Genomic DNA, 13,851 nt, shown 5'->3' with positions numbered 1-13,851 from the left:
TCAATATATGGGGATGTGCGCAAGTGCTTACACACATCTATTTTCGACAATGCAAACATAAAAGCTGAGCACATACATAAGGAACATATTTATATATAGGATTTAATATAGGAGCTGGATGTGCAATTAATCATACACTTTACAGGTACACACTTGCGACCAAGGATATACTCCATAGCATGCACACTTACACAAACACACATGCTCAAGAACCTGTATTCATCCATTCAACCACCTGCACTTACAAATGGCTTAAACACACACACACACACACACACACAAAGAATTACAAACACTTTAAACTGTATTCAGCCTTAAATGGCAGGGACACACACATGCAGTCACGTACACACACACTTGTATTCAACCATACCTCCACACTTAGAAATAAGCAGACACATTCAAGCATTCATCCACACTTTATCACAAACACACACACACGCTTACATTCAACCTTATGAACACACACATCGCTATTCAGCTGTATGCTCTCATAAAGGCCCAAACACACACTCTCACACACACACACTCTCTCACACACACACACACACACACACACACACACACACACACGCTCCAGTCCATTGACCTGTCTCTGGCAGCCCTCCACTATGATGAGCTTTTGCTGTGGAGAGGTGCGAGCAAACACTATCTCAGTGTGGTTCCTCAGCATGTCGTCCAGGTACTCAGGGCTCATGTCCTTTAGGTCCGAGCCATGCACGACACAAGCCTTGGCATCCCTTGGAAACACACACAAACACACACACATATGTGCACGCAGAAACACAGTAAGGAGTCAGACATACCAGGGACAATTATGCAAGGGGGAGCTTTGACATTTTCTTGCTTTTTCCTCAAGTTTGTCTTTCTGTTTCTTTCTCACACACACACACACACACACACACACACACACACAGAGGAAACATAGCCTTTTTCATGCTCTCTGTCTTAAAGTTACAGTTTGACATTTTGGAAAATTCGCCTATTTATTTTTTTGCAGAGCTGGATGAGTAGATCAGTACCTCTCTCATATCTGTCCCAGCTGGTTAGTTTATCCTAGCATAAAGATTAGAAATGGGCAAAACAGCAGGCCTGGCTTTGTCCTGCTATGTGCCAGACTAATTCTCAGAGGTGGAACCAAGTCATTGCAAGTCTCCAGTCTTTGCACCCAAGTCCCAAGTCAAGACAGGCAAGTCCCAAGTCAAGTCCAAAGTGCCACACTTTGGGTTTCTAGTCCTAAACAGTTGTTGAGTCTAAAGTCTTCATATTTGTGACTCAAGCCTGACTTGAGTTCACAACTCTGCTATTTCTTGGCAGAGCTCAATCAGTAGTTACCATCTAACTACATTTTGTCATTTTGACTTTCCATATTGTAACTTTACTATTATTACTTCTGTCTTCCCTGTACATATGGCGACTTGCATGGAAGTTGATCTTCCTGAGACCTCCTCTTTTTCCCTATAAAGAAGTTTTTCCTTGAAGGGATAGTGCACCCAAAAATGAAAATTCAGCCATTATCTACTCACCCATATGCCGATGAAGGCTCAGGTGAAGTTTTAGAGTCCTCACATCCCTTGTGGAGATCCAAGGGGAGAGTGGGTAGTGACACAACTCCACCTAATGGAAGCTTACGGCGCCCCAGATTCAAACGTCCAAAAAACACATAATTGAAACCACAAAATATCTCCATACTGCTCGTCCGTAGTGATCCAAGTGTCCTGAAGCCCCGACATAAAAAGTTGTTTGGAAAAACTTCAGGACACTTGGATCACTACGGACGAGCAGTATGGAGATATTTTGTGGTTTCAATTATGTGTTTTTTGGACGTTTGAATCTGGGGCGCCGTAAGCTTCCATTAGGTGGAGCCTCCCTCGGCATATGGGTGAGTAGATAATGGCTGAATTTTCATTTTTTGGGTGCACTATCCCTTTAAACAAATGAGGTGCTGGCAGGCAGATTTTGTCACCTTTAGACAGAGCCAAGGTAGCTGCTTTCCCTTGTTTCCACTTTTAATGAGAAAGCTGATAACCATCTAATGGCTTCACACACACCACACACACAAGAGTGGTATATGTACACACATCCTACAGACACATCACTACGCACATACTCAAACACAGGCACAGTTACACAAAATGTTATTCTTAAGATGCTCGAGGACACAGCCTAAACCTCCTCTGGCATGTGCGCACGCACACACACACACACACACACACACACACACACACACACACACACACACACACCTGGGGTTAACTTGGCTCAGAGGGATATTCAGTCTCTCAGCGATGTCCTCAACTGTCTCGTTTCCTTCAGAGATGATGCCCACACCTTTAGCGATGGCCTTGGCCGTGATTGGGTGGTCCCCCGTCACCATGATCACCTGACCACAAACAGAAGGTCCCATAAATCACAGAGCATTATCACATTAAACCCCTCTGTATCTCACCTGCATGTCATGTGTCATAGTATGCCCGAGCTACAGTGCAGAATGGGCCCTTAGGGTCTATAAGTCATCTAAATGTGTTGTGTAGTTACACTGAGAAAGAATGGAGCTATTAGGGGTTAAGGGTTCAAATCTGGCAATATACACCAACAAAAATCTTGTTTGTTCCCATAGGCAGAGTGGTGGGACTGTGAAAAAAACAACCTGAAAATAAGGGTCTGTGACCAAAAACAAGAGTGGGATATGTCTATGATGACTGCGCTCTGCATAGGCTGGCGAGAAGCACTTCCTAAAATACTTCCTATTCATTGACCTCCAGTACACCTCCAACAATGTTAACAATGTTATATAAAGGCTTCAGGTGGCATATTTAATAATAATAATAATAATAAATTTTATTTGTTGGCGCCTTTCTGAGCACCCAAGGACACCTTACAATAAAAACATACAAAAATACCAATAATACAACATTAAAGATAGATAATAGATAAAATACATGACAGAAAATTAAACCGGATAGGCAAGTCTGAACAGATGGGTCTTAAGCTGTGATTTAAATTGTCCAATGGAGTCAATCTGACGGATATGGGGGGGCAGAGAGTTCCAGAGTCTGGGTGCAGAGCAGCTGAAGGCTCTGCCACCCATAGTGGTCAGTTTGAAATTAGGGACAGACAGAAGAGCAGCTGAGGAGGAGCGTAGAGCACGGGTGGGGGTGTAAGGGTGGAGAAGGTCTGACAGGTATTGGGGGGCCAGGTTATGGAGAGCTTTGAATGCAAGGAGAAGGACTTTATATTGGATTCGCTGATGGACAGGTAGCCAGTGGAGCTGAATGAGAATGGGGGTGATGTGGTCGGTGGATTTGGTATGGGTGATGATTCTGGCGGCAGAGTTCTGGATGATTTGGAGACGATGGAGAAGTTTGTTGGGGAGACCAGTGAGGACTGAGGTGCAGTAATCGATACGTGAAGTGACAAGTGTGTGGACCAGGACCTGGGTGTTGTGTTGGGTGAGAGATGGACGGAGTCTCGAGATGTTACGTAAGTGCATGAAGGCAGTACGGGTAATGTTACTGATGTGGGGGGAAAAAGAAAGAACACTGTCCAATATGACACCGAGGCATATTTCAATTTACCTTCCACAATGTAACACTAGTTTCAGTGTTAAGTGCTTTTCCAACACATATCATCTAAATGTTTTTCAAATCGAAGAGACAGACAGAAGCAGACTTGACTAAAAGCCTCTCTTCTCCTTTTATCACATAAGTTACAGTAGAACACACTGTATAATGTGTTTCATTATCAGTTTCTTACATCAGACAAAATATGCACATTTCTGGGACTCTTATGAATCTAACTTTTTCTTTTAGTGGCCAAAATTCAAGTAATTAATCTTACTAAAAGTGTAATCATGATCTTTTTGTTCTAAAGTTTAGTTTATGTCATAACTGCATTCTTATAAACCAAAAGGAATAACTTATTTTGAATATTCATTATATTGCATCTGAACCTCTTATTAAAAGGACATATTGGCAGAAATGAAAAATAATATAATAAGTATGTTTTCTGTAGTGTACAATCGCCTGAAAATAAGAATTTTTGTTACTTTAGAATGAGCCGTTTATATCTACATAGGGAGCATGTCCTAGTCTGCAGAGATTGCCTGTTGCACCGCCATGTTTTTACAGTAGCCCAGAACAGACAAACCAAACACTGGCTCTAGATAGGACCATTGGCCACTAACATCGGCCACCATAGTAAGCAGCTCCTCTGTGATGAGCCCAAAGGCGTTGGATAAACGCTACCAGTAAAAACCTCCTAAATGTCTGCATTTTAAATGATTAGAGAAGAAAGGTGAGCACACATTAGCAGGTGCTCGGCTAGCGACCCATCTGTGACAGGCCAAACAGCGTTGGAGAAACACGAATTTCATTCATTTTCCTTAACCACTTATCCTGTTGAGGATCGTGGGGGGGCTGGAGCCTATCCCAGCTGACATCAGGCTAGACACGTGGGAACACCCTGGACAGGTTGCCAGACTATCGCAGGGCTAACATATAGAGACAGACTCACCATTCATGCTCAGATTCACACCTATGGGCAATTTAGAGTTACCAATTAGCCTAACCTGCATGTCTTTGGACTGTGGGAGGAAGCCGGAGTACCCGTAGAAAACACACGCTGACATGGGGAGAAGAAGGGAACAGAAGGGACAGAAGGGCTCCCCCACCCTGAATTCGAATCCGCCACCCTGGGTTCGAACCAGGAACCCTCTTGCTGTGAGGCGACAATGCTAACCACTGCACCACCGTGCCGCCGAGATTTGTAACAAGAAAATGCTTTATTCAGTGTTTTTACCGTTTTACATCACCTGTTTCGTTTGCATTGGAGAGAAAGAGACCTCTGCAGCTGATGTGGCTCCCGATAAAAACCTCCTGAACAATGAACACTGAAGGAATTCTGACCAAATTTCAGCTGGTTGCAATCTGCAGTCCTCAACGCCACTGAATCCTACACACTGCTTCTTTATGTAATTAATTATTAATCATATTATGTACATTTGTGAAGTCTCCAACACCCTCATAATCTACAGCAGGACACACACAGGCTGAATGAAGCTGCAATAAAAACAGAGCACATTATAGTCCTATTGCACTAAACCCTCTGGACTGATGCAGTGGGCAGAGGATGGCATTTCAGTGAAAGTTAATACTGCTAATCCAATAAAAAGTAATTAAAGCAACAGAGCCACATGCTTTAGTTTCGTCCTGAGCTCAGCTATGAGGAAATACACCGGATTTGTGCAGGTGTGTATGTGTGTATATACAAAATTGACAAAAATTAGCCACACACACCTGTAGCCCTTAATGAACACTTAATGACACTATGTAGCACTTATATTACACACACATACTGACACACCTCATCACAGATAGTAAATTTATCATCTGCATAGAATAACATTTTAACAATCACACGCACCACTTTAAATCTCAGTTTAGTCTGGAGTTAAGGTGTTTAAGTATTTGTATAAATGAGAGTGTTGCCCATTTGTCTACCCACATTTTTTTTTTATCAGGTCAAAAAAGACATGGCATAATACCATAACGTCTCAGTCAAAACAAAGCTGATATATTGCATTTAAAGACTGCTGAAAACTTTGTGATCTTATCATTTTATCAAAGCTTAAACTCATCAAACGTTTCTCTCCTTTAAGCAATAGTGACATCTTTACATACTTCTGCCTCTAGTTTGTTCTTTAAGCCAATTACAGTGTGTCTTTCAAAACTTCATTATCAAAGGATGCATCATAACTTTTGTAACTGAAATTAAATGGGCAAAATCCTTTTAACGGATGTGTAGTACTCCCCCCTGAAATTAGAACAACTCATTCAACTCATTATCCATTTTTATCTCTGTTGAAGTTGTTTAACCTTTCTGGGGCCCAGCTTATTGCTGCTCTTACAAAACATCTTCTCTGTGCGTATCTGCAGTTGTTTAACATATAAGAAAATTTGTTGTAAATGTACCTAATCTGCAGTTTTATTTTGTTTGTTTTTTTAAAAAGAAGCATTTCTTTGTGTTGACGCTTTTTATTTTCACACCAAAAATCAGATGTTTCCTGTTCTTAAGATTTTGTAATTTCACTCCTTTCTCTGCAAAAACAGTCATACCTGGGAGAGATGAGTACACAACATCTGAACAAACATGGAATCTGTGCACTATGGTGATGTTACTTTTGCTGGCCTCCTTTTCAGAGTTTTAGAGTTTATACCGAATATATTTTCAGCAGCTTCCTCTAACCACCAGAGCTTCATTTATCTATCGACTTTTATCTCGGAGTGATCGGTTGTCATTTGGACTGCACTTAGTGATTGAAATGACATCTGATGTGCAAATCCGTTCTCTAAAGAGACCAATAAATGAAGCCCCAGGAAAGGGCTTTTCAGGAACTACAATGAAGGTTGAATCTGTGGAACCAATTACCTTGATACCAGCGGAGCGGCATTTACCCACTGCGTCAGGCACAGCAGCACGCGGTGGATCAATCATGGAGATGAGACCCAGGAAGCAGAGCTGCTCGGTGGGGAAGTTCGTGTCGTCGCAGTCGAAGGTGAATCCTCGAGGGAACTGGGATGAAGACAGATTCAAGTGGCAGAAGCCTGCGAGAGAAGGGAGATCAGTGAGGTGATCATTCATAACTGACTGACACCTCAAAGTGTACTTCAGCCTAAAAAAAAGAAAAAACAAAGCTGTTGTTTTGTTGCTTTGACATCAACTGACAATTTATGCAGCACTTTAAAAGGTAGACAAATTTTTCATGACCCTAAGGATGTTTTATGTCCAAAATATCCAATAAACAATAAGGATGCTCTCGTGTGTTTTTCTGTCTCTATTTACAGTAAAACACTTCAAAGATATGGAAATCTGAAAGAGGTCTGGAGGCTCTCAAAGACGCCTTCGGAAAACACATTGTCCTCGCTGCAGTGATCCTTTACCTACCTACAGTATGCATACAAATCATTTTTAATTTTAGATGTAGATTTGGAGGTTGCAGGTCTGAAATACAAATTGAATCAGCCACTTTTATTAATTCATGACCCACAGCCCTTGAAATATGCATCTCCTGAATCCCTATAGAGCAAAGCACAATAAAATGCTCAGTCTTAAAGCAGAGAAAGCTTTCTTTGTCATGAAACACACCCGACCCATCATCATCATCACCCAAGGCATAACTTAGATTTAATAATTTACATGATTTCAGGAGTTTCACTCCAAAAATGGTACTATTCCACATTTCGCTGTTTGAAAAAAGTGACACCTACTCTAACAAAATGATGATAGCACATAATTATTACCTATGGCACTTTCAAAAAGACGCCAGGAAACTTTTTTTCCTTGGTTGTCAAGATGATGACATTTACAGAGTCTGGATGCTGAACACTTTAGAGATATTGAAAGCCGAACTTCAGGTAATGATATTTTTAATGATATTTTTTTTACCCAAAATGTGTCATTTTACAAGGAAAAACATTATGTCATGCACCAATTATATCAGAGTTTAGTGCAGAGTTTGACCTGTATTGAATAACCAGTCTATTACCTACTCATAATTCGTCCAACATTACATACTTAATTCCAGAAAACCCATGTCTCTAACACTGCATGTAACAATGGTAATTTTAGCTTTAATTCCATGTCTGTCTGTTGAAATTCTGGTGAAGACTGCAGTGCCCAAAGCTTCTTCTTTGAATACACTGTTGCAATAAAAACAGTCTACACTTTTTATGGGGCCATGTGGCTGAACTACCCTCTTTGCCAAGGAGATTATAAAAGGTGAGTGCTGTGTCCAGCTGCTTCTCTCAGCTACCTATTCCCAGGCTGATAATAGCAGGTGAGGTGAAACATACCAAGCACTCTCTCTCCCAGTCCTCCCAGCTCCATGTAGGCACTCTGGAAAGCTTCCCTCCAGTTTTCATCAAGTGGCTGCTCCTGGCCATGGATCATAATGGTGCTGCACCTGTGAAACAGTTATTAATAATAACAGTTATTAATAATATTTTGACTGCTTCTACTGATAATAATGAAACCTTTATCTGTACAGCAATCATGCTAACAAACTGATGTAAAATAACAGGCGCAAACTAAACTTAAAAATCTATCAGTGGTAATGGCTGATGAAGAGGAGTTTTTCGGTCTGACAAATGAGGAAACTGAACCTCAACCTGAGTGTGACATTATACATACAGCATGTTTTTTCAGACCGGAGGAACCTTTTCACCTTTTCATAGTTCTAAGAGCCCCCATTTTCTGTCACCCCTCTGTTGAGGTACGTATCACACTGATCTGACAATAAAGGTGGAGCTAGAGCACTGCAGCCCGTTGTTTAGTCAAAAGAGAATTGTTACTCTTGCTCTACACCTGTTCTGTTTTGTTCTGCAAATGTTGGCGTGCAACCTCGTTCCATGGATGATCAGAAAGGTGCAGACATTCCTCTATATTACCCGTAGAGAGGAAATACAGTGAGAGCTGGATGGAGCTGTGATGCAGCTATTACTATATGGTATCAACCGTCTACACTGAGTATGGTCTGTGGTGGAAATGCTAAACAGATCGATGGTTTGGGTACATGTTGGTACTGGTTATATAGGCCTACTGGTTCTAAAGCCCCATTTCATTTTATTTACAGTCTACTAATAAAACTCTCCATGGTATGAACAGTGGGTACATGAGCTTCAAAACCAGCCACAACTCAACACTTGACCAATCAACAGACTGAGGTGTTCACAGCTCCACCTTTTAGTACCAGATCTGTGTGCTAGGTACCCCAACAGAAGGGGTACCATAAATGGGTATGGTATGGAGCGGTTCCACTGGTACCATGCACAAATTTTCACAGTGGAAACGGAAAAAAAGCGTACCAAACTCAGCTGAACTGTACCGAATTGCTCAGTGGAATCAGAGCTCAAGGGTATTATATTGAAAGTTTTTGATAGAGATGCTGCTTTAGAATGCTATTTTGACTGACTTTTTTAGCTCCTATTGTAGTATAGATTTTCTCCCAGCACAAGACGAACCTTGAGAACATAAGTGTACAGTTATTGGTCAAACACACGAGTTAATGCAGCACCGACAAACGCCATTTTAAAAAACCCATTAGGTATGTAAACAACAGATAGCCCAAACACTAACGACAGCTTGTAACAAAAAAATAGAAGACAATACATACAAATAGGCCAACTGTGAAGCTACACTGAGTATGTATGTGACTGGGACAGCTTGTGTAGAAGTGCTGATGCCATACCAACGGCCAGTCAGCGGTGGTAATGCAAACAAAAAATAAAAGCCCTTGAAGATAGGTAGTTCTTGGGGGAGCTCCTCAGTGGGCAGTTCCTCTCAGGGAGTGCCTTTAATGTGACAATATGACAAAATAAAGTGTGATAGATAGTGTCCCACAGTAGTATTTTCAGCACCCAAACTCCACCCTCCATTCCATTACACCCTCTGGTGGTTTTCATCAGTGCTTCTCCCAGTACTTTCTGTTCTCCCTACCCTGTCTGTGAGTGTCAGTCCCAAGTCCATTAGTTCCTGCTAAAACAGCTCACAAATATATAGTTTAATTGGTTTTTTTTTAAGTGTTGTATTGTGTACATTACTCCAGAGGGAGTAAATGCTAAGTTTATTGGGTGGATTTGGTGCTCTCGTGAATAGCAGCAGAACGGTGTATGTGGGATCGTCACAAATACACTACAGTGCCCATGTTTATGGTGATGAAAGAGCATGTCTTAACTTTTCTTTAAATATTTTCTACATGGTGTTAGTAGTTTTTGGCCAACAGTGGACATACATGGCACAGAGTAATAAGCCATATCAGGTTTTGAATACAGACAACACTTATTGGGATCAATTCAAAGTTAGTTTTAGTCTTTTCATGGGATTTGTTGACAATAAAAAATCAAACATATAAAATATTGCCAGCCTTCAAGGAGTCTGTCATTTTTTCCCACTACATCCCTGGAAGAGAAGGAATTGGGAAATGAAAAAGAAGTATACATTTTGTGCTTCCTCACTTGGGAGACGTATAATCGATTCATTATTGATTGACCAACCTGTCCAAGATTCTCTCCGGCGCTCCCTTCATGACCAGAATATGACCAGAGGGATTGTCCTCCACTTCATGAACAGAGAGCTTGAAAAAGGGAGAGAATATTTGAAGACTGGTCAGGACTTAACATGACAGGATTTATTTTGAAACAAGATGCAACATGTAGTTTATGTCTGCTTTTTTCTTGCTGGTCTTAGATGCTTCTGTTTTAATAAGAGAAAGGCTCCGGACAAGACATGCTCTCCAGAAACGCCTAACCGTGAATGTTACGGTCGTACCAGCAATCATTTCTTAGTTGTTGGTGTCATATCTTTCCAAGTGGTTTGAAATAAAAGTCTTATCAATGCTGACTTGAGGGAGTGCACATTGTAAGCCACATATATATTCCCCCGTGCTGAAGGAGCATTCATTTACACCCTCACATGTATTCCTGTGGTGTTACATTTTGCATTACTCCATCCCCCACACCCACACATGCACACATGCACATACAAACACATACACCCCCAGGTAATTTGTATCTGAGTCACAGCATATCTAATCTCAGGAAACCAGAGCAAAATTGCTTTTTTTTCTCCTTCCCTCAACACAGACGTTCCTATTTTAAGTCAGGGAACAGGTGCACAAAATGCATGCAGGAAGTCCTTTGTTTGCTTCAACATCACTGTTGTGTTATTCATATGCCGGTTCAAATCTCCAGACGGGATGGGAAAGACTGGGTGTGGAAAGCAGAAACATTCCCCTTGTCTTAATTGTTGCGGTGCCCTTGAGCAAGATGTTTAAGCTCTTTGTGATGACTTTTTACATAGTTCAATATTAACTTTTATTCATTGCTAGTGTTGTTGTCGACTCCTACAGGATGTAACAAAGCTTGCAGCTTAACTTAAGACCCTTCAGGAGCGCCGGTTGTGATCTATTGTGTACTGTAAAATAGCACAATTCTGTAGCATCACACAGGAAATGCTGTTTTTGTTGTTGTAGTAGTAGTCTTTAACACATTTAAAACCGTTCCACATGTTTCTTGATCGACTGAGAGGTGGAAGCACCATGCAGCACATGCTTGTTTATTGTCTAATTTCATCAGAAAAGTAGCAGACTTCAGCAACAAATTCTGATATTGTCTGAGACAGAAGTTATCACAAAGAGCTTCCTATACTTTGACATTTTATTTAAAGGGGCAGTTCACCCCAAAATTAAAAATGCCTATCTCTCCTCCTACCTGTAGTTCTGTTTATCAGTCTAGATTGTTTTGGTGTGAGTTGCTGATAGTTGGAGATATTGTCCATAGAGATGTCTGCCTTCTCTCCAATACAATGGAACTAGATGGCACTCGGCTTGTGGTGTTTTAACTGCGAGTTGTAAACATTAATGGTGTCCACCTTGGCGGAACTCTACCCTTAGCTAGCTCAGTGGTGTTAGGAGAGCTAGCAGTAGATGCACGTTTCCTTCTGCACAAACTTTTTTCTTTCAACCAAACTACACCCACCAACTGTATCACCGCGCAGAAGGAGTCGTGCATCTACACATGGACAAGAGGCTCGTGCTCATGACAGCGTGAGATGTAAATATTAATGGTGTCCTCCTCGGCAGTGCAGTAATGTTAGCTAGCTCAGTGGTTCTAGGTGAGCTAGCAGTAGATGCATGTTTCCCTCTGTGCTGTGATACAGTTGCCGAGTGTAGTCCGGAAGGGAAAAAAAAGTTCCTATGCCTATATTGGGCGATGGTTAGCACTGTGGTTTGCATTGTCGCCTCACAGCAAGAGGGTTTCTGGCTCAAACCCAGGGTGGGGGAGGCCTTCTGGGCGGAGTTTGGATGTTCTCCCCTTGTCAGCGTGGGTTTTCTCCATGTACTCCGGCTTCCTCCCACAGTCCAAAGACATGCAGATTAATTGGTGACTATAAATTGTCCGTAGGTGTGAATGTGAGTGTGAATGGTTGTTTGTCTCTATTTGTCAGCCCTGCGATAGTCTAGCAACCTGTCCAGGGTGTACCCTGCCCCCAACAGGATAAGTGGTTACGGGAAAATGAATGAATGAATGTTTTTGGCACTTTGAGCACCACAAACTGAGTGCCATCTAGCTTCAATTATATTTGAGAGAGTGCATACATCTCTATATACAATATCTCCAACACTTGGCAACTCACACTAAAACAATCTAGATTGCTTAAAAGCACTACAGGTAAGAGGTAAAATATGTATTTTTGATTTTGATTTTGGGGTGAACTGTCCCTTTAAGGTCTTTCACACCTAACCCTACACAAACCCAAAGACCATCTCACACAAAAAGGATTTCTGTCCATCAAAAGTGGCAACAGAGCATCTTCTAAGAAAACAAAAACCGCCAGTGTGTAATTCACATGTATCTATCTATCATAAATAACGCATATTGCAACACTGCAACAGCTTCTCTGTGGCTAAGAGTGATGTGCTTGTGGCCTGTTGTGTCAGCTTCCAACATAAATGTGTGCAACAGTATGAATGTAAAGCAGGGTGTCGCTTCAAAAGAGCATGCATGTTCAGGCTGCCTTCCTCAGATGGAAAAAAGGTTAAAAATGAATATGCATGATTCAGTCGAAGCATCTAAGGAAGAAAAGGTGAGGAAAAGTGCTGGAAATGCATCTTCTAAAATATTATGATATTGCCAATTTAAAGAGCACTAACAGAATTATCAAAAAAGAAAACACATTAGGCCCTACATACAAAATCAGTTAAAAAAAAATAATATATGAATGATAATTACAAAACAATCCAAAACTGATTAATGAATTGATTAAAACTAAATACTTAAAAAATCTATTCCTATTTGCAAAAGACTAAATCTAAAATGACCGTGAAGTGAATTATGAATGGTCTGTAAATGGGTGTTGGGATTTTGTTGTACACTTGCATCAGCAGCACAAAGCCATGATGCAACACTAGCCCCATGCAGTACCTGGTATTTGTTGGTGGAGTTGAAGGGGATCTCTGCCACTTTGGGGTTTCGAACTCTCATTTCTCGAACACTCCCACAGCACACCTCGATGCATTTCAACAGAGCTGACTCTGATGCGTCCCCCGCCGTCTCCCTCTGGGGGAACACACATACACACGCACAGCTGCACATTAGCGCAGTCACTCACATATGCATATTAAAAAATGAGTGTTGTCTGTCTCACTGCCTGTGTTTATCACACTGCGGTGGAAAGGAACTTTAACTGATTAAAGCAGTACCTGAGAGGACTTTCTTTCCTTCCATTAAGGTTCTCATTAATAATGCAGGTAGCTGAGTATCATCTGCATCACCAGCGCTTGTAATCTGGTCACATTGTTTTTAAAGTTATGTAATAATTTAATGTAGAAGTACTGAAAGTCTAAGAGCTTTCTTTCTCAGTTTAGGGGATGAATAAAAATTTGATTATGGCTGCTCAAGTTTAGGGGGAAAAACACAGCTGATTGGTTTGACATGTATACTGTTTGCAAGGTTTCTTATGGGCATTGTTGACGGATATGGATGTAAAAGACCCTGGATATAAAAAGTTGAAATAAATATTGTTGGAAGAACACATTAGACTATTGCCTATTGGCAATAATCAATAGCAAAGCGGTTGCTTAGGAGGTATCTAACAAGTAAATTAATGTTGGAAGGAATTAAAGCAGAAAACTGTGTGGTCCATTTTTGTTTTAAGTGGTGTGCAGAAGTCTCATACTGACACTGGGTGCTTTATCGGGGTGCAGAGGTGAAATCTGATCACTTGGTTCAGTTTGTAGGATTTCGAGGGATAATAATTATGTTTTCTTCAGTGCATAATCACCTGAAAATAAAA

General features: G+C 41.1%; 1 protein-coding gene across 1 annotated transcript in view; it reads right to left on the bottom strand.

The window, feature by feature from the left end:
- The window catches only part of atp1a2a (ATPase Na+/K+ transporting subunit alpha 2a), a 48,830-nt gene that overhangs the window by 12,775 nt on the left and 22,204 nt on the right, over window positions 1-13,851 (bottom strand). The window contains exons 11-16 of the mRNA XM_033649951.2: window positions 12,981-13,115; window positions 10,053-10,132; window positions 7,854-7,963; window positions 6,430-6,605; window positions 2,247-2,383; window positions 590-740 (exon numbers count right to left, since the gene is read on the bottom strand). Coding sequence (XP_033505842.1) covers window positions 590-740; window positions 2,247-2,383; window positions 6,430-6,605; window positions 7,854-7,963; window positions 10,053-10,132; window positions 12,981-13,115 — 789 coding nt within the window. The remainder of the gene's footprint in view (window positions 1-589; window positions 741-2,246; window positions 2,384-6,429; window positions 6,606-7,853; window positions 7,964-10,052; window positions 10,133-12,980; window positions 13,116-13,851) is intronic.

Source organism: Epinephelus lanceolatus, chromosome 12 (genome assembly GCF_041903045.1).
Source record: "Epinephelus lanceolatus isolate andai-2023 chromosome 12, ASM4190304v1, whole genome shotgun sequence".
NCBI classification, from domain to species: Eukaryota; Metazoa; Chordata; class Actinopteri; order Perciformes; family Serranidae; genus Epinephelus; species Epinephelus lanceolatus.
The sequence above is the reverse complement of the archived record's forward strand: the minus strand, read 5'-3'. Positions and strand labels throughout refer to the sequence as shown.